At 41.9% G+C, this 22481-nt stretch overlaps 1 protein-coding gene across 1 annotated transcript in view; it reads right to left on the bottom strand.

Annotated features, from left to right (window-relative positions):
* The window catches only part of NRP1 (neuropilin 1), a 259574-nt gene that overhangs the window by 34970 nt on the left and 202123 nt on the right, over positions 1-22481 (bottom strand). Inside the window, exons 8-11 of the mRNA XM_075315483.1 lie at positions 15860-16015; positions 13238-13382; positions 4706-5040; positions 931-1075 (exon numbers count right to left, since the gene is read on the bottom strand). Coding sequence (XP_075171598.1) covers positions 931-1075; positions 4706-5040; positions 13238-13382; positions 15860-16015 — 781 coding nt within the window. The remainder of the gene's footprint in view (positions 1-930; positions 1076-4705; positions 5041-13237; positions 13383-15859; positions 16016-22481) is intronic.

Here is a 22481-nt window from a genome sequence, read left to right as displayed (position 1 = left end):
TTATTTTTCAATTCAAACAAGTTTTTATTACGTTTTTTTACAGGAAAAATTCTGGTCCACATTAAATAAAATCCGCCAAAATCTATTGAGTTAAAAATTCTCTAATGAAATAGATAACATTTTCTTTGGAGTCTAGTTTTGACTGTATTCCGTGAGTTAAGGTATTTCTAAAAGTTTTCCACATCTTCAGAAATGACCTAAGACTGTGTTATGGAATGTAATCAGGTTTTTCTATATCTCCTCTAAGCTCATGAGTTCCCAAAAGACATCCTACCAGACAGCGGAGAGTCCTTAATGCAATGCCAGATTCCTGTCTTTCTTTGTAGTGATAAGGCATAGTGATGCCCTCTAGCTCTGAATACTTAATGTGGCTGAGATCTAATCCAATTCCAAAGCATCAGATCCAAAAAAAAGCACAAATTGTGGTCATGAGAAAATATTCTGTGGCTACATTTTACTGATGTGCTGCTTCCATTCTGCATACATATGCCCACCTTTCCCCCAACGATATGCAATAATAATCAGTTTTAGGGACCTCTGCCTTCTTCATCCCAGAACACTGTACAATAATATGTCATAGTTGACATTGATTCATTAACCAATTAAGAGCAAGACACAATGTGGTCATTTGCTGAATAAATGCTAAAAGGCCCCTAACAATATGCATTAGCGATGACAGATGCAAATGACCATAATGGGCCATCTACAGGATATGGAAAGAGGACATTGTGGGTAACATTAATGTTCCTACTATTAAGGACTGTAAATCCAAGAAGATTGGCCAAAGGATAGATTATCAATGAAGTAACACAAAAGCATTAGTGATAATGTAGCTGGGCTCCAAGTACAATAAATACATGTGTCAGGCTTTATTCTTTGGCAGACGAAAGTAAGGAAGTGTGTGCAAATATAATCAATGTAGATCATTACCTTCAACTTCACAACCCAGTAGCTCCATTCGTAACCCAAGACCTAACACTGATGCTCTTTCGGGAATGATTCGGATGAATCTGGTAGGTACGGATGCAAAAGTGCGTAATTCTGGAGTGTCGTAGTTTGTGTTGCCTTCGAATGTCTAAAAATACAAAATGTAAAGATTATTGCATTGGGGTGACTGTTGTTTCTTAAAGAGGACCAACATTGATTTGCAGAGTTAGCTAGCTACCTTCATAGTTAGCACTAGAAAGAAATTTTTCTTTCCTTCTGGGAGAAAGCTAACTTTCTTGTTACATACCCTTAGAGTATGGACTATAAGTCTCCATACTCAGCTGATCTCCTTAAAGAGGACCAACCACCAGGATTTTCATATACAAACTAAAGCCAGTGCTATACTGGCACTATCATGCTGATTCTTTACATACCTGTAGTTGTGAGATCGGATGTATAGTTTCTGAAATATAGGCAAGTAAAGTTTGTGAAATACACTGTTACTTGATTGATAGGTGCTGCAGAATATCTAATAGGTGGGTCGGGTTTTGCTAGTTATTCCCACCCCTGTCTGCCTGTCTGTCCTTCCTCCCCCTGTCTCTTATTTCAGGGGGGAGGAAGAAGGGAAGAAGGACAGGGGGAGGAAGAACAGGCAACAGACAGGGGCCGGAATAACTAGCAAAACCCGACCCATCTATTAGATATTCTGTAGCTGCTATCAATCAAATAACAGAGTATTTCACAAACTTTACTTGCCTATATTTCATAAACTATACATCCAATTTCACAACTAAAGGTATGTATAGAATCAGCATGATAGCGCGAATATAGAACTGGCTTTAGTTTATATAGAAAAGTCCTGGTGGTTGGTGCGTTTTAAGGAGATCAGCTGAGTATGCAGTCTTATAGTCCATGCTCTATGGGTAAGTAATAGGGATGATCGAATATCACAAATATTCGGCAATATTCGGCTTTGCAAATATCTGCCGAATAGTTCGCCACTATGCGAATATTCGATGCGCAATGTAAGTCTATGGGAAGCCCGAATAGTTTATATTCGGCAACTATTCGGGTTTACCATAGACTCACATTGTGCATCGAATATTCGCAAATAGTCGAATAGCGGCGACCTATCCGGCGACTATGGGCGTGGCCGAATATTTGAGGTATTCGATCATCCCTAGTAAGTAACAAGAACATTAGCTTTCTCCTAGAAGGAAAGAAAAATATCTTTCTAGCGCTAACTATGAAGGTAGCTAGCTAACTCTGCAAATCAATGTTTGACCCTTTAAAGGGAATCTGTCAGTAAGATTTTGTGATGCACCATAATATAGGAGCAAAGACCCTGATTACAGCAATGTGTCACTATTGGGCTGTGTTTCAATACAATCAGGGTTTTATCAGCTGGAGATTATCACCACATGACAACTAGGTTTGTGCCTCCTAGTCCAACCCTGATTTGATGACCATAGAATCAGGGTCTCTGTCCCTACCTGCTGCCAGATTCCATAGCAAAAACCTGCTGACAGATTCCCTTTAAGGAGTTCTGCAACATGACTAGGAATATTAGTCAAGCCAGAGACTAGCTACAGACAGATTAGTACAGGGTATTTGACCCTTAATCAGGGTAGAACAGGGTTTAGTTGGCTGAGAATCATAATAGAAAGCTATATCACTAAGAGCCTACCTCCAAAAAGTGGCACTTCTGGGACAAAAGCCACCCACAGATCCTACTGCCCTAGAATCAGCACTAAAACCCTCCAAATATAATTAACACTCCAAAGACAATTCTAAATTGTAGACATAATGTAAATCTGGCATATAGATTGACGTGTATGTAAGGTATTAAGTGGGACGAGCTGTCGGATATCCTCCCCACTCCTGCTTTTGCAATGCCCTTGGCTACTGCCTACCTAAATGTTGTCTATTCATAAAGACCATGAAAAGTTATGGAAGGTCTAGCTGCATCATGCAATGTATTACACATAATCACCTTGTTCACATTTGTACCAATTGACTGTGGCAGCGAAGTAATAAGATCCACTTCAAGCAATTTGTCATCTAATCAAAAGATGTTTGACTGAAAGTTACTCCATTATTTGCATGCAAGACTAACCCGTTCCAGGCTTTAAAAATTTAAACATGTCAAGCTTCATTCTTGTAATTCGACTCAAGTCAAGACTTATCCTTCAGGTTTTCTAATATTCTCTTTTATTAAGAAAGGTCTTTGAATATTTTGCATAAATAATGCCGCACTTATAAAGGACACCATCTATTTGTATGAATATTTGATACAGATAAAAGCGTTACACATAAGGCGATGCCGTATTTGACTGGTAATTATGTTTTATAATTTCACCTTACATCGTTTTTAGCCTTTGGTGTTGTAAAGACTAAAACATAAATTTGGAAAGAAGTAGCGTATTATTTTGACCAATAAACTGACAGCAAAAAACTTGATAAAAAAAACTTTCTTAGAGCTTGGTAACAGGTCCGTCAGATCTACCAAGATATACTGATACCTGTCATGCCAGGTGCGAGAAGACACCCGGCACAACACAAACGGAAAACCAGGGAAGATATAATGGAAGGCCCTGGTGATAGGGAGAGGAGAGAGGGGTCAACTCCTTACACTCCCCTGAGTCTGATTTTTGCACTCCCTAATGTCCCGAGATGGGTCCTTCCATCCCTAATGTCCCTAGGCGGGCCATCACGTACCTAGGTCCTCACTGTCCCTGAACTGTCCCTGACCAGTGTGTAGGCCAGCGAGACACCGGTCTCACTACTTGTGAGGTTCTCTGACTTTTTGCCTTGTTTTGTCATTTTGCTTTAATCTGTTTTTTCTTCATAGGCCATCTTGCTTCCTGTTCTGTTGCCCTCACTTTTGCCCTCAATATGAATTCCTCAGCTTCTATGTTCCCGCCCTGTTCCCTGCCAATTACCTGCTTAAGCCATCTCAGCTGATGGACCAATGCTTCTGAATCCTGTTAGCAGCCTGCCTGTAACCTGATCTCCTGAAGTCTTTGGAAGAACTACTTTTCTGCCATCCTCTGTTTTGGATCCCTGGAACTCGTGTCCACACAGGAACTCTTCTGCTCTGCCATGGACGTTTACAAGTACAGTAAGAGAGACTGAGTTATACTTTGACACTTCTGCTGAACTTTGAGGATCCATTTCTGATTAATTTATTCCCAGCCTCTGCACCCTGCAACTGTTTAACCCTTCATGTTTTGTGCACTTACTTGTATGAAGTAATACAAGAACTGTTTAGCAAACCTGTGTCTGTGTTTCCCTTGTACCCTTGCACTAGACTCTATACAAACAGTTTTTAAAACCTTACACTACTGCAATAAAACAACACAAGGAAGGAAAGACAAACGGGTGGGGAAAGATACAATAAAAAGCACTCTTAGGTTTCTCCATCAGGAAGCTTCACAGCTGCACCTAAAACAAAACCTCAGCTTCTCCAGAGAAAGGCTCCTTCAAAGTTGTCAGTATAGAAAATCTATCACCGGCATGGAGTGAAGCCAGGAGTGGGTAAATATAGTGGAAGGAAGTGATGATGCAGCTATGATTAAGTCTATGAGTAATCTCAGCCAAAAAGGAAAAGGTCCTTAATCCCATCAGCATCAAATGAAAGTAAATCCACTTCAATACTCTATGGATCCCACAGAGGACCTGCTGTCAATTAAGCAATGATACCTCCTGATCCCAGATCCCCCAGAGATAACATATTGAAATGACACAGTTGTGATAATACCAGCAATGTATTTCTTACCTTTGCTTTGTTCTTTCTTGAGTCCATGATATGTTCCCAGTCTTGTCCATTATTGCTATATCCAATTTTGAACTTTCTCATGAAGACTTTATTTTCCCTGTGTTTCCCGCCCTGAATGATAATGCCACGTACAGTCTTCTCCTCTCCGAGGTCAATCTGCAGCCACTCGTTGGTATATATATGATCGGTTGGGGGTGGAAGTGCCCAACCGTTGTGACTGGTTAACAGACGAGCATGCTCTGGTAGCCACTTGCGATCAACCTCATTAGAGGCTGTAATTTGAGAATCGGATATAAGTCCTGAAACCATTCCTAACATTCCGGAACAGGGATAATCTGCAAAGTATAAAGTATTAAGATATGGAAATCATTACATTTTTTGCATATTAGGAACATATTCTGAAGAACTAGATGGATAATATGGTATTTGCATGAGATATTTACTTATCGAAAATCCTTATATAGCATTATTGTGGACCAGGTTCACCATTGATCCATTTACCAGGCTACTAAAGCATTCAGGACAAAGTAAATTATGGATTTTTCTTATCCAATGTCCTCCTTGTCAAAGTTTGTCAGCTGCTGTCCCTCAATATTATTGCCAAGTTACAATTAATATTTATAGAAAATGGCTAGTGATATCTGCTGATCCAACCATAATACATATGATTTAGGTTACAGACATATACTTATAAAAATGGAAAGTATGTATATACATATATATATATATATATATATATATATATATATATATATATATATATATATATACACATATATACAGTGCCTACAAGTAGTATTCAACCCCCTGCAGATTTAGCAGGTTTGATAAGATGCAAATAAGTTAGAGCCTGCAAACTTCAAACAAGAGCAGGATTTATTAACAGAGGCATAAATCTTACAAACCTCAGTTAAATTTTAATACATTTTCAACATAAAAGTGTGGGTCAATTATTATTCAACCCCTAGGTTTAATATTTTGTGGAATAACCCTTGTTTGCAATTACAGCTAATAATCCTCTTTTATAAGACCTGATCAGGCCGGCACAGGTCTCTGGAGTTATCTTGGCCCACTCCTCCATGCAGATCTTCTCCAAGTTATCTAGGTTCTTTGGGTGTCTCATGTGGACTTTAATCTTGAGCTCCTTCCACAAGTTTTCAATTGGGTTAAGGTCAGGAGACTGACTAGGCCACTGCAACACTTGAGTTTTTCCCTCTTGAACCAGGCCTTGGTTTTCTTGGCTGTGTGCTTTAGGTCATTGTCTTGTTGAAAGATGAATTGACGACCCATCTTAAGATCCTTGATGGAGTAGCGGAGGTTCTTGGCCAAAATCTCCAGGTAGGCCGTGCTATCCATCTTCCCATGGATGCGGACCAGATGGCCAGGCCCCTTGGCTGAGAAACAGCCCCACAGCATGATGCTGCCACCACCATGCTTGACTGTAGGGATGGTATTCTTGGGGTCATATGCAGTGCCATCCAGTCTCCAAACGTCACGTGTGTGGTTGGCACCAAAGATCTCGATCTTGATCTCATCAGACCAGAGAACCTTGAACCAGTCTGTCTCAGAGTCCTCCAAGTGATCATGAGCAAACTGTAGATGAGCCTTGACATGACGCTTTGAAAGTAAAGGTACCTTACGGGCTCGTCTGGAACGGAGACCATTGCGGTGGAGTACGTTACTTATGGTATTGACTGAAACCAATGTCCCCACTGCCATGAGATCTTCCCGGAGCTCCTTCCTTGTTGTCCTTGGGTTAGCCTTGACTCATCGGACAAGCCTGGCCTCGGCACGGGTGGAAACTTTCAAAGGCTGTCCAGGCCGTGGAAGGCTAACAGTAGTTCCACAAGCCTTCCACTTCCGGATGATGCTCCCAACAGTGGAGACAGGTAGGCCCAACTCCTTGGAAAGGGTTTTGTACCCCTTGCCAGCCTTGTGACCCTCAACGATCTTGTCTCTGATGGCCTTGGAATGCTCCTTTGTCTTTCCCATGTTGACCAAGTATGAGTGCTGTTCACAAGTTTGGGGAGGGTCTTAATTAGTCAGAAAAGGCTGGAAAAAGAGATAATTAATCCAAACATGTGAAGCTCATTGTTCTTTGTGCCTGAAATACTTCTTAATACTTTAGGGGAACCAAACAGAATTCGTGTGGTTTGAGGGGTTGAATAATAAATGACCCTCTGAATAAACTTTTCACAATTTAAAAAAAAAATTAAAAAAGGAAATAACATTCTTTTTTGCTGCATTTCACACTTCCAGGCTGATCTACAGTCCAAATGTCACAATGCCAAGTTAATTCCGAATGTGTAAACCTGCTAAATCTGCAGGGGGTTGAATACTACTTGTAGGCACTGTATATATATATATATATATATATATATATTATAGTCACACTATATAAGCAAGTCATTATTTATGTAATTTCCCTAATACTGGGTGCAGATAATGGCACATACATTAACCCAAGTCCCCAAGCGTGATAGTGGCCCTATATCTTAAAACGAATCTGAAAGACAGCCTTTAAAGGATTTTGTCCCCAAAATACAAGTAACAGCATTCATGCTATTCATCGGTGGTCTGCAGGTACCTCCTTAAAGGGTTTTCCTTAAAATTACAAGTGATCCCTTTGTTGCTACTCACTGGGGTCCGACTGCAGGGATCTCCAGTTATTCTAAGAGTGGGTCTTTAAATAAGACCAACCACCAGGATTTTCATATATAAACTGAAGCCAGTGCTATACTGGCACTATCATGCTGATTCTATACATACCTTTAGTTGTGAGATCGGATGTATATTTTCTGAAATATAGCCAAGTAAAGTTTGTGAAATGCACTGTTATTTAATGAGAGGTACAACAGAATATCTAATAGGTAGGTCGGGTTTTGCTAGTTATTCCCGCCTCTGCCTGCCTACCTGTACTTCTTCCCTCCTTCCTCCCCAGAGACAGGGGGAGGAAGGACAGGCAGACAGAGGGGCGGGAAGAACTAGCAAAACCTGACCCAGCTTTAGATATTCCATTGCACCTATCATCAAAAAACAGTGCATTTCACAAACTTTAGTTGCCTATATTTTAGAAACTATACATCTGATCTCACAACTAAAGGTATGTATAGAATCAGCATGCCAGTATAGAACTGGCTTTAGTTTATATAGGAGAATCCTGCTGGTAAGTTCTCTTTAAAGGGTTTTTCCAAAAATTACAAATGATCCCCTTGTTGCTAATCGCTGGGGATCTTACTGCAGGAACCCACTGTGATCATTAGTGTGGGTCTTTAAAGGGTTTTTCCCAAAAGTTCAAGTAATCAACTTGTTGCTAATCACTGGGGGACTAACTGAAGGGACCCTAGTAATTCTAAGAGTGGGTCTACAGAACCCAAAGGCAGAGTTGCAAGCTCTGAGATGTGCAACCTCAACCTTTGCTTAATTTCTTGTCTACTGGCTTATCGCATGGGGTTCTGGCAGTTGGACCCTGTTATAGTTCAGATTTCACCAAAAAGGAGCCAAGACAAATGATATGTGCACACACAGAATGTGGTGAGCCTTCCTCATAAAGATGGCTGCAGCCAAGGTGCAAGATGCTGATGTCACAGCCACTCAACCTCCACACTAGAGGGGAGGGGCGGCTGCTTAGCATAAGACATGCACACTAATAAGGCTTGCACTGGGAGCCCATCATATAATGAGTGAAATGCACAGTGTCTGAACTGTAACCTATAAATGACGCCAGAAACCCAGGTCAGGCGGGCTAAACAGCACTATATAGGTGCATCTCGCACGGATACACGATATAGTTCAAAATATAAACTAATATCTCACTATTTGAGGTATGGCACATTTTATCCATTTTTGCAGGATGTGTGTGGACCTTTTGAATTCAGGTGGTTAATTGGTGAGCCTGTCATGTGTTATGTACTCATAGTGCTAACTAACCTGCCTGGACCTGGTGTTGTGCGTCATTTATAGGCCATTATTCAGACACTGTGCGTCTCGTGTATCCGTGCGAGATGCACCTATATAGTGCTGTTTAGCCCGCCTGACCTGGGTTTCTGGCGTCATTTATAGGTTACAGTTCAGACACTGTGCATTTCACTCATTATATGATGGGCTCCCAGTGCAAGCCTTATTAGTGTGCATGTCTTATGCTAAGCAGCCGCCCCTCCCCTCTAGTGTGGAGGTTGAGTGGCTGTGACATCAGCATCTTGCACCTCGGCTGCAGCCATCTTTATGAGGAAGGCTCACCACATTCTGTGTGTGCACATATCATTTGTCTTGGCTCCTTTTTGGTGTTTTTTTTTTTTTTTTGATATAGTTCTTTGTGGTTTTTCTATAGTTCGGATTTCCCCTGAGCCTTGAACCGTTCCTGCCCTGTCCGCCGCCCCTGCAGTGGTGTCGGCTGACTCCTCTGCGCCACATATCCGTAGCTCCAGACGTTTGACTGCTAGGCGTTAGGAGTCCTGGGTCTTGGGTCATCCTAAGCCTAAGTCCTCGTTTTACCCTACTGCACAGGCGCGGGTTCCCGCTGCCTCTCCAGGTTCTAAGTGCAGGATTCCCACTACTGCGCATGCGCATGATGTCACCAGTGACGCGGCAGCTCCTGATTTGCCGTTGCAGACGTTACCAGTGATGCAGCGGTCACTGATTGGCCGTCGATGATGTCAGTGGTGATGCAGTGGCTGCTGATTGGCCATCAATGATGTCAGCGGTAATGTGGGGCCACTGATAAGCCACAGCCGGTGCCATTGCCATCTGGCGTCTGGATTGGGGCAGGGCTTAGGCTATAAAGGACCCTGGACAATGCCCATGGGCGTGCAAGTGTCTTTCTAGCTCTTTGAGAGCATTGGTGCATAGCACTCTGTAACGGCCACAAGTGCCATCAGCCCTGTAGTGTTTGTGACAGGGCTGCAAGAGTCATTAGGAGTGGTAGGCAGGGTTAGGCGTCCGATGCCTGCTAACCCGCTCCTGTCCTACCACGCCACCCAAACCAAGGCAGCTCAATGATGTCAACTGGGCTGCATCCTTGGTCTGGCTGTGCTCCCTACGCACGTGGCCAATCCCCTCAGATCTTCCTGTGCTACTAACAGGGGAGGTCATATACCCGGTGGTGTGTTGTGAACACCACCAATTGTGTTTATTCTTTTTGTGTCTCTCTGAAGTTGTGCCGTCCGGCCACCTATCTCTCTGTGGCTTTGTCATCTGGCCGGAGGACCTCGGAAAACGATTGAGCTATTATTAGTTTTGCTCCAATCGTCCCCCTGTGTACCAGACCCACCAGCATTCAGCAAATTATCTACTATCCTGTGGATAGGGGATAACGTGATTTGGGGCAACCTCTTTAATATTGGGGCACCACTATCCCACGTTCTATCTCTTTCTGCATTCACAAACTCATTTTTCATCTCATATCTCATTACACCAAAGCTATAATTAGCCGTTTCCAAGAAAATCTCCATTCCCCGTTCCCTCTAATACTTGATGTGCCTCTCAGAATAGTAGTAGCTGTTCAGCGTGACATGATATTATAAATGGCTTTATGTTTTGCTTCAGCTGCGGGAGCAAAAACTCCAAACATTTTCTTAGTGTGGTATATGGATGACATACTAAATGAAGCCACACAGCTGTGCTCAGGTGTTTATATCACATTAAATGGATACCTGGGGACTAGAGATGGTGGGAGTCAGGCGCAATCAACTCCTAATTGCACACACAGGGGCCTTGCGAACATCAGCAATGTAGTTCACTTGGTGCTAAATTGGCTTGCTAACCCAAAACAATAATGTTGCATGTATTGTGTGTGAATAAGTAATTGTATCAATTAATAACCAAGGTGCAGCCTCAACAGCGAGGCAGGCCAACTACAAAGTTACCTTGTAAAAGGGAAAAAATGTAACTTCACATGTCTGAGCTAAGTCGTACCAAAATATTAGGGACCGTAGTGCCAAAGGGCATGAAGAACAATGTGACGTGAGGTCAAAGTACAGATGAAGGAGCCTTCAAGGGCCTATTATTTCTCTAATAAAGGCTTTTAGTATGTGGTTATTACACGTTGACTTATTACAGATTACTCGCAAGAGTATTGTTGATTGCTGAGAGCCATTTAACATATGCTGTGAACTCTAAAATTACACTACTCACAAAAATTAGGCATATTTGGCTTTCGGGTGAAATTTATGGAAAATGTAAAAAGTTGACACTACAGTGATTTTTTTTATCATGACAGTAGGGCATTTATGTAGAAGCATGGAATGGTGATTTCCTCATCTCAACCAATTTATTGAAACAAAAATCAACAAAATGTCAATGTCTCAATAACTTGTCATGTGGCCTTGAGCATCAATTACAGCTGACGACGTCTTCTGCTGGTCACAAGTGGAGTTATTGCCTGCGGAGACATGGCATCCCACTCTGCTTGAAGGGCGATCCTCAAGAGGGCTTTACACGCTACGATATCATTATTGAATTATTGTCGGGATCACGTTGTTTGTGACGCACATCCGGCATCATTAACGATATCGCAGTGTGTAACAGTTATGTGCGACCTTAAACGATCGCAAAAGTGGCCAAAATCGTTTGCCGCAGAGAGGTCATCCTGAAACAAAAAATTGTTTTCTTCTCATTAGCGATGTTGTTCCTCGTTCCTGCGGCAGCACACATAGCTGTGTGTGACACCGCAGGAGCGAGGAACATCTCCTTACCTGCCTCCATCGGCAATGTGGAAGGAAAAAGGTGTGCGGGATCTTACGTCCCGCTCATCTCCGCCCCTCTGCTTTTATTGGCCGCCTGCCGTGTGACGTCGCTATGACGCCGCACGACCCGCCCCCTTAGCAAGGAGGTGGGTTGCCGGTCAGAGCGACGTCACAGGACAGGTAAGTCCGTGTGATGGGGTAAGCAAGGTTGTGCGACATGGGCAGCAATATTAAGCAGAGCCTGATCGCATTAATTGAAAAATATAATATTACCAGTTATGTATATTGGATTTTATGACAGGGTGTTGATCCAGGGAACTAGTCTGATTGCCGTATGTGGAGTCAGGAAGGAATTTTTTTCCCCATTGGAGCTTATTTGACACATTGGGGTTTTTTTGCCTTCCTCTGGATCAACATGTTAGGCTACGGGTTGAACTAGATGGACTTAGAGTCTCCCTTCAACCTTAAAAACTATGAAACTATGAAACTATGAAACCAACGAGGGCGGGTCCTATCGCTTGTGAACTTGCTAGCGAGATCGCAGCGTGTAAAGCCCGCTTTAGGACATTGAGGTTCTCGGGTACAAAGTTGCGAGCATCTACATGGTGACTCAGCTGATCCTATAGGTTTTCTATGGGATTCAGGTCTGGAGATGGTGCAGGCCCCTCCATATGAGGTACCACAGTTTCCAGCAGCCGTTCCCTAATGATGTAACCTCAATGAGCTGGAGCATTGTCATTCATGAAGATGAAATTAGGCCAGTTTTGTTCATTCAGAGGCACAATGACTTGATTGATGATGTTATTCCAGTGGCAGGGGCTGTCACTGTACAATTCACAAAGTATAGGGCAGTTCTGTAGTGACTAGACACACCTGCCCCCACCATAACACCACCACCACCAAAGGCTCGACTGGTGCCAACAGTGGCTGATGCATAGTGTTCTACAGGATGTCTGCAACATTGTTGGCGGCCATCATTTCTGCTCAGTGTGAATCGACTTTCATCACTGAACAGCACTGAGACCCACTGGTCCTCGTCCAGCAAGATGATGCCTGTGCCTAGTAGTGTGGTTAGGTACCCTTGCAGGTTATCTAGCATGCAGATCACGCTGATATAAATGGTTTTGAATGATCTGACATGACACTTGGGTGCCTCTCACCTCCTTTAAATGTGCCCGACATTGTTTGGCATTAATCATCCAGTTCGGAAGGGCATTCTTCATAATGAAGTGGTCATCAGTGTGGGATGTGGCCAAGGCATGTCCACTTCTATCTGTGACTTTTCCAGTCTCTCTGTATCTCTATTACAACTTGCTGATGACACTCTGTGACACTCTAAGCTCAGTGGCCACTTCCATCAGAGAACATTTGAAGCCTCCCAATGGAGCGGTACTGCTGATCATTTGTCAGATGTCGTCTGGGTCTCATTATGTCAAAATGTGAACAGTATGATTAGGACTGTTTAAATACCAATTCTAATTGAAAGTCAAAATGTATCGGGCAAATTATGGATCAAACACCTGCTGTGAATTTTGCCAATAAGCTCCTTGTTAGAGAACAGCAAGTTGTCCAAAAAGTAATGAAATATTGAACAGTTGGACATTTGCAGCCAAACGTTTAGAGAAGGTCACATTAAGTTCACCTGAAAAGGTTAGAGGGCATTGTAGGATCATTCTGAAATTTCACCTAAAAGCCAAATATCCCTGACTTTTTGTGAGAAGTGTTCATGTATTTTCTTAATTTGCATTCCAATAGGCGTCAATGTAATTATGGCTTTCCTTTTGCAGTCATTGTATTTTATAGAAAGGTGTCACATACATTTGAGCGTTATTCTTTTGTACACACTCACCTGAAATTTTACAGCCATAGACCTCAAATCTCAATGAGATGCCTGTCTCCCATGTTACAGGCCGTATTTTAATGAAGCGAGTGAGCACAGGTTTGGGGAACGGACTGTATACAACGTCAATTGGGTTAGTGTTTCCTGGAAATGTCTGTAGTATAAAAATACCAAAATTAAAAATTTGATCCATTTATAGAAATCTCCAGCACAATGATTTTCCTATATAATAATCTATCTATCTCTGTGCACATGAATACCCTTGTATAATGTACTAGTCACCTTCCTAGAAGAAGCAATGCATATATTGGTCTACACAAATATCATGGCACAGATAGTATTGCCTCCTTGTCTCTCCCTGTAAATTATATTTGGAAATATAGTGCTGCCTGTTAGTCTATTACTGAAATTAATGTTGCAGGTACAGCCTCCTTGTCTCTTCCAATAATCTTTGTAGATACTAATATTACTTTCTGTCTCCCTTTCACTTCACAGTACCACCTTCTTGTATCTCCCTATAAATGATACAAGTCTGGATAATACTACCTTTTGTATGTCCCTGTAAGTAATAGAGGTACAGATAGTATTACAGATATTATTACCTTCCTGCCTTTTCCTCTAAATTATATAGCTATTGAAAACCTTCCCTCCCTATCTCTATAGTTAACTTGTGTAGGCAAAGATAGTACTGCCTCCTTGTCTCAGTCTACAAATGATAAAGGCACAAACAGTACGGTCCCTCAGTCTGTAATTGTTACATGTACAAATAGTACTGCCTCCTTGTCTGAATCTATAAATGATGTAGGCACAAACAGTACAGTCCCTCAGTCTGTAACTGTTACAAGTACAGATACTACTGCCTGCTTGTCTTAGTCTATAAATGATATAGGCACAAACTGTATGGTCCCTCAGTCTATGATTGTTACATGTACAGATGGTACTGCCTCCTTGTCTCAGTCTATAAATGATAAAGGCACAAACAGTGCAGTCCCTCAGTCTGTAACTGTTACAAGTATGGATAGTACTGCCTCCTTTTCTCTGTCTATAAATGATATAGGGACAAACAGTACGGTCCCTCAGTCTATAAATATTATACGTACAAATAGTATTGCCTCTTTGTCTCAGTCTATAAGTGATATAGGCACAAACACTATGGTCCTTCAGTCTGTAATTGTTACATGTGCAGATAGTACTGCTTCCTTGTTTTTGTCTATAAATGATATAGGCACAAACAGAGCGGTCTCTCAGTTTGTAACTGTTATGCGTACAGATAGTACTGCCTCCTTGTCTCAATCTATAAATCATATGGGCACAGACAGTACTATCCTTCAGTCTAACATGTACAGTTAGTACTGTCTCTTTGTCCCAGTTTATAAATAATATAGCTACATATAGCAATGTCTCTTAATCTGTAACTGAAATCATATAGGCACACGCAGTATTGCTTCCCAAACTATTAATGTAGCTGTTGCCGGTACAGTCTCTTCCTTTGAACCCTGTAGTTACTACCGTAAAAATACTTCTTGTATCTCTTTCCCTCCATAGTGCTGGCTCCTTGTCTCTCCCTGTAAATTAAATAGGCATTGATAGTACTGCCTTTGAGTATCTTCCTATAAATACTACTAGTATTGTCTTCCTGTCTCTGCTTGTAAATGATTTACAGCTACAGCTAACATTGCCTCTCCAGTTAAACTGTGTAGGCACAGGCAGTACTACCTCCTTGTCTTTCACTATGAATCAGACACAGCCTCTGTAGTTCATCATTCATTCCTTACTTGTTCTCTTTATTCATTTATAAACAGAATTAAGCAGTAAAAATATGGAACCTTCTGATATGAAAAACGAGAAACACATGGCAGACGAGTTCACAAATGAAAAGATGAATATTTCAAAATTGTAAATGGCCTTTACTATGAATATATGAATAAGAACTTGAGATTTTGCATAGCAGCCTGTGTTAGTAAAACGTGAAAAATTAGCGAGGTGGGTGTTCAATCTTATGCCAACTTTATGTACCTGCAGACTGTTCATAGTGAAAACCAGTCTATACACTAGATGTGAGCGATGTCATAGAACTATAAAGCCTATATACCTTCGCTCGGATAAGAATGCGTATACATAAATCTTGTTTTCCTATTGCTTCAGTTTCAATTGTAAAACCATGTAAAATTAAATAGTCTCCCTCCTAAGGACCATTCGTTTTATTTCAGCCATTAACAGAAGTGAGCAATGGCCTAAAATAACAATTTACCACAAATCATGTTTTATGTATTTCGACTGCGCTTTATAAACATTCACATATAATTCAGGGTCCGGAGAGATGTGTGTTCAGTTGCTTTTTACTTTCTTTTTTTTTTCCATCCGAGCCGGGGCCATTTGTGTTTTTATAGTCCCCGTATCTTGAATTCTATATACGAGTCTCTTAAGTCCTTTTAAATTGCACAGACCTGTTTGCGGAACTCTAATACCGGTGAGCGACCGGAGAGGTATTAAAGAGAAATGGGGCCTACCTCTCATAACGACTTTCATGGTATTTTAATATTAGTATGATCTTTTATTATAAATTCTTACTAGTTGCTATGATTTTTAATTTACGGGCTGCAAAATAAAAATGGAACCTCTGACTCTTACCAGATGTTTATTTCCATCTTTAAGGGTAATCCAGTCCTCTCCATTGGAGCTAATATCGACTTTATACAACTTCACGTAATACTTTTTCTTGGTTTCCTTTGATATGGCTCCTTGCATTCCAATTCCAGAAACAAATCGGAGCAATCCAAGGTCTACCTGAATGATGGAAACAGAGGGAACATGTTATTTTAGAAGTCATCTGGGATCTTTATATCGTAAATGGTTGGATCTTGGAAGTTCAGAGTGGAAATAGAATGAGGTTGACTTTTGCTCGGAAAGTTTCACCAGGTTCTCCACTTTTTTCAAATATCTCCCAAATTTTGCTGATCGTAGTGTGTCCCAATCAGAGAACCTGTGGTACCTCCACACTATTGTCTACTGAAATTGTGCTAAATGTCACTCCAGAGGGGAGTTACATTCTTTGTAGCCATTTTCTAACTCATGGACCAATAAGGAATATAGCTGAATATTTGGTTGGAAAAGTATCTCCTGCTATTTCTAAATTTGGAAGATGACAATGTCTACATCTAAAGCTGGCCATACACATTAGATAGCTGTCATCTGGACGTTCGTTCAGCCAACAATTATTCCTTTCATACCCCCCATATACAGTACATGCATGCTCAGTTTTCCTGGATGTGCATGTTTTCCTCATAGGCAAAGAGTATTCCTCTTTGCCTATTAGGGAAACATGCACATCCAGAGGAATAAGTTGCAGCCAGACACCTGTGATTATCACCACCAGAAATATTAGATGATTAGCTGGACTTCCGGAACTCATGGCTTTGTGGATATTTATTGAGTGTGAATAGTGACGTTAAGACTGAGCCACATTTATGAATCAATTACTGTTTTAGCTCCCGCAGCCAATCAGCCCCGACTTCTGTCTCTACGCCTTTGGACAAACTAGTTAATCACCAGGAAGTGAGTGCTCCGGCTGTTCCTCACTTCCTGTTGATTGCTTCTGTGTCTGAAGATGGGGAGAAGGAAGCTGGCGTTGATTGGGCTCAGAGCTCGTATGATGTCGAAATGTCATGTGAGCCAGTGCCGTCACTGCTGGAACCGCGCCGGCCGCGGAGGTGAGTACAGGCTTTATTATTTTACCAGGGGGAAACACGTGCAATCAGAAGGGCTTGTTCTAGTAGTGGACAACCCTTTTAAAGTATCAACATGCTAGGTCATGCACATACCCAGAATACGATACAATAGTTTGCCAAAAACATCAACCTTCTGTCAATAATGATTCCATAATATAAATAGAAATATATTTACACATAGACATAGGAAATCTGTGCACGCTTCACTAGCCTGACACTTTCCATGTCCATATGCAGCTACATTTGTATAGAATCTAAACATTAATTTTACCAGCGGCATCCAGAGCTCACCGTACAGACCCTGTTTTTCCGCCTACATATAACACAATCCTAATCCATATTGGGCTTCCTATTAAGTCTCCGTTGAAGCGTAAGAGCAGACAGATTGATTCCACGAGTGCTCACTTCAAGAGCGAACACATCCTGCTCCCAGCAGTACTATATATAGCAGGCAGACATGTTATTTATTCCCCTGTAAATAAGATGCAATAATATCCCATCTTGTGGATTATAGACTTTCCGTATCCGGCGTTACGCTCCTTTCTGCATATGCTAATTTATATTGTAGAAGGAGCTTCTGGTATTTTGTACCAGCACATGGGTTAACACACGCACACGTATACAGCCCACCCTTATTATAATTAGGATGGATTTGCAGTAAGCTCATATACTACTCTGCAACTGAAAATGTAAACCCTCTCCTCTCAAGTGATTGTAGAGTGGTCTTAGGAGCTCATGTCCCATCCTGTGCTCTTACCTCTTCAAGAGCCCTTTAAATCTCATGATCTCTCCGCTGTATCTCTTCATGTTTTCTGCAGTAATTAAATTATCCAGACTAAAAATATAAGCTTTTACTAACAGACTGGTAGAAAGAAATCATCTAATTTCTACCATTATGTTAGAGATATCTGTGCCATTCCTTGATGCCAAGGTCTCCTGGTGACATTCGTATTAGCTCTTAGAATTGTATAAAGTTGTATAAATGTCTATGGGGCCATACTGAACCCTGAGAATATATCATATGGAATAATGCATAAATTATGGCATGTTTTATTAAAGGTTTTTTCCCACAAAGTTTATTTTAATCAATAGATCTTGGAATAATAATAAGTTCCACAATTGGAAGTGTTTAAAAAACGTTCCTGGGCTGAGATAATTTTATATATGTGCCCCTCCTATGTGCTGTGTAATGGCCGTGTCTGACTGTACAAGGACATGGTTTGATCATACCATGTCCATATAATTAAGCAGTATTTGGCTGTATAAAAAGTATAAGCGAGCATGTCATCTGATTCATGTGGCCAAAATGGCTGCGTTATTGCAGCTGGATGTGTTTTACTCTAAAACGCTGCAGCACTTCGGAGACAGCATACTTTGAAAAGCCAGACAGTGAATATATGCATTGGATAACTAGTCCTAGGAGTCAGACTTTGGTGACATACTGGCATCCCCACACTGTCCTGCCCTCCTCTACTGTCTCTCTTACCTGTCTGGCCACCCTGTTGTGGCTGTCCCATCCCTCCCCCTGGCCCATGCTGCGGTCTCCCTAAGGCTGTGCACATCGCACAGGCCCCCAGGAACTGCCCGTAAGGTGTGCACAAGGACACGCCCCTTTTCTTAGAGGGCCAGTGTGCCACGACCTGTAAATGACCTCTCAGCTTGCTGTAGGTGTTTTAGGCACCTTCCCCTTAAGAAAAGTGCCTGAGCAACATGTCAGATATGTTGCTAGTTCTCAGGTCTTATAACACTGTTGTTGCTGTGTTGTGCTATATTTCGCTGCTGATCTGTTTCTGTGTTTCAGTGTGCTGCTGATCCATTTCTGCAGTCACTTCAAGTCAGCTGCTGCTGCTGCTACAAGTGGTCCTGCAGTTTATCCCCCACGATACCCACTACCGCAAGTATCTTCACCTGCTACTGCTACCGCATCCATCCATCCATCCATCCCGGCTGAAAACACAACATCTGCTGCTGCTGTTGTTCTTCATCAGAGACTGTCCTTTCTGCACCCCTGGGGCCAGCTGTCACAGCATCAGTCTTCCAGAGTGGCACCCGGTCTCGCACCTGCAGCGTAACACCTTCTCCAGTAGAGGCTTTGATGAAAACCAGGTGTAGGTTCGTAGTTAAGCCCCTCTGGGTCTTCTGTGTGCTGTGGCCCAGTGGGTCTGCTAATTCCTTGCTCTCCCGATGAGTGTAACAACGCCCTTTTTTCCTAGACTGACAGGTCTTTCCATATACACGCAAAGTTGGAGATAGTAAGGAAATCGGGTGTTTCTTGCCGTGCTATTACCAGGATGCGATGTTGATTAAATATTCTCTTTATTCATGAACAGGTCAAGACAACGTGTTTCTGAGGTCGCAGCCTCTTTCATCAGGACAACAGAAAAAATCAACAATCAATTGTTGATTTTCTCTGTTGTTCTGATAAAGGAGTCTGCGACCTCAAAAACACGTTTACTTGACCTGTTCATGAATAAACAGAATATTTAATCAACATCGCATCCTGGTGATAGTGCGGCAAGAAACACCCGATCTCCTTACTATCTCCGAATTGACGTTCCGGGGCTGCTGCTGAAACCCTTCTATGTTGATACAGGTTTTGTGACGTTCTCAACCCTATAAAGTGAGTGTATTCAGCTACACTTACCGACTGTATACCATCGGATAAGACCCTATTGCGCTAAATTCTCCACAGTTTGTATCCCATATACACGTGAAGGGAGAGAGAGAGCCATGTCAGTCGAAAGAAGCGTGAAAGGGAGAACCCGCCGGCGACCCGTCTCATCATCCTAGTTGCATGGTCTTCTGGCGGCTTTTTGAAGTATGTTGTCTTTAAAACATACAAAGCTGCGATGACGCAGACAGACTATTCATTTTGCACACAGTTTCCCTTACAGAGATAACCATTTAGAAAACAGAAGCGTTCTTTTAGACTCTGGTCTCCTTAGAAGTTTTTTTCCTTATATTATTTTCTTTTCTCTGCTAATTTTATAGTCAAGAATTCTTGTCTATGAAGGATTTGTTGATACATAAATAATCTTTTTCTCTCTCTATATAAATGATGCTTCCAATTATATTGGTTTATTTTAAGACTCAGTTTACAAAACTCAAGGCAGAAAATTTTATGTATCATCAAGACACGCACTGAAGATTAAACGTAGTTTTACCGGCTGGCCTAGAAGTATCTAAAAAAAGGGCCAAAAAAAGTGTGGTTACTTATATTTCAATTTAAGTAGCCTATTCCCATTGACTGAAAGCCACAGAAAAGTCTATAAAAGGAGCATGTTAACTAAAAAAAAAATTAAATTTCTGGCAAACACTACTGAACTACATAAATTGATGAAGAAATGTGTTTTAGGAGCAAAAAAATGTGAATTCTTGTGCATTTGGCAGACATTCAATGTTCACATAGCAACCAACGAAAGTAATTATACAGAAATTACAGAATTTGACTTCACGTTAATATTTTTTTTCTTATTCCACATATGATAACGGAAACTATAACTCCCTTGTGTAGGGTCGCACGAAATGTGTTACGTTATATCATACGGTCTTTATGATTGGATTATATTGGCATAATATTGAGCAAATATTGAGATGCCAACATATGAACTCATTCTTATAATTAATGGTTATTACTACAGATTCTGACGAATAAATTGGAGACTTGTGCAAAGAACAATTCACTGGAGAAAAATAATATGCATTACTTAATATTAATGTGTGAAAACTTTCACCTGCTCGGAAATCTCAGATTGGCTTTCTGTTTGCTGTGGTTTGCACAGTGGATGAGATAATAGTTGGGAAAATTATTCTGAATTGCCGGAACAGATATCTGCTGTCATGGAAAAGTTGGGCGTTCTAAGTATAAAGGCCGCTTTACACGCTGCAATATCGCTATCAATATCGCTAGCGTGCGTACCCGCCCCCGTCGGTTGTGCATCACGGGCAAATTGCACAACATCGCTCGGACCCGTCACACTACTTACCTGTCTAGCAACGTCGCTGTGACCCTTTTCTAAGGGGGCTGTTCGTTTGGCGTCACAGCGGCGTCACTAAGCGGACACCCAATAGAAGCGGAGGGGCGGAGATGAGCGTCCGGAACATCCCGGCCCACCTTCTTCCTTCCTCATTGCCTGTGGCCGCAGGGACGGTGATGTTCCTCGTTCCTGCGGTGTCACACATAGCGATGTTTCTTGCCGCAGGAACGACGAACAACCTGCGTCTTGCCACAGCAACGATATTCAGGAATAGAGCACCGTGTCAACGATCAACGATAAGGTGAGTATTTTTGCTTGTTAGCGGTCACTCGTACGTTTCACATGCAACAACAGCGCTAACGAGGCCGGATGTGCGTCATGAATTTCGTGACCCCAACAACATTGCGTTAGCGATGTCGCTGCATGTAAAACGGCCTTAAGATATTCGGTATATCAGTGTTTCTCAACGCCAGTCCTCAAGACCCATAAGCAGGTCATGTTTTCAGGTTTTCGTCAATATTAGACAGGGAATAATTCCATCACCTGTGCAACATTAAAGGGAACCTGTCACCAGATTTGGTGACTATAAGCTGCGGCCACCACTAGTGGGCTCTTATATACAGCATTCCAGAACACTGTATATAAGAACCCAGACCGCTCTGTATAACGTAAAAATCACTTTTATAATACTCACCTAGGGGGCGGTCCGGTTTAATGGGTGTCGCTGCTCTCCGGTCCAGCACCTCCTCTCTGCTGTGATCTCCATCCTCCTTCTTCTGAAGCCCATGTGCATGATACGTCCTATGTTATCACACAAGCATTACGGTCCTGCGCAGGTGCACTTTGATCTGCTCTGCTCAGGGCAGATCAAAGTATTGTAGTGGGCATGCGTGGGTGGGCTTTAACCTTTCCTCGCACCTGTGCATTACAGTACTTTGATCTGCCCTGAGCAGCACAGAGCACCTGCGCAGTACCGCAATGCCGTCCTGTGTGGATGACGTAGGAAGCATCATGCACATGGGCCTCAGATGAAAGAGGATAGAAATCGCAGCAGAGAGGAGGCGCCGGATCCTATGTCAATAAGTAGTAGGTATAATAATAATATTAGTGAATACCTCCAATTAGAAATGTAGTATAGTTCTGATGTATCCATGTCTCTTACCTCATGTGCAGGGCATTGCAGCTTAGGTATCTATGGTTATGGCCAAAAGCAACTAACTATCGCTATATGAGTGGTTGTACCTCTCTTACCTCATGTGCAGGGCATTACAGTAGCTTTGGTATCCAAGGTTACGACCACTCAGTGACAGTTAGTTGCTCGTGGTCATAACCTTGGATACCTAAGCTGCAATGCCCTGCACATGAGGTAAGAGAAATGGCTATATCAGGAGAACTATACTATATTTCTAATTGGAGGTATTTGCTAATATTATTATTATTACTCCTACTACGTATTGAGATAGGATCTTGGAGACGGGAATAACCCTTTAAGAAGCTAAACCATGTCCTCCTTATTGCCTCTAATAGGTAATTGGAGCTTTCTTTCTT

The sequence above is a fragment of the Anomaloglossus baeobatrachus genome, chromosome 6, assembly GCF_048569485.1.
Source record: "Anomaloglossus baeobatrachus isolate aAnoBae1 chromosome 6, aAnoBae1.hap1, whole genome shotgun sequence".
Classification (NCBI taxonomy): Eukaryota; Metazoa; Chordata; class Amphibia; order Anura; family Aromobatidae; genus Anomaloglossus; species Anomaloglossus baeobatrachus.
This window is presented reverse-complemented; position numbering and strand designations above follow the sequence as displayed.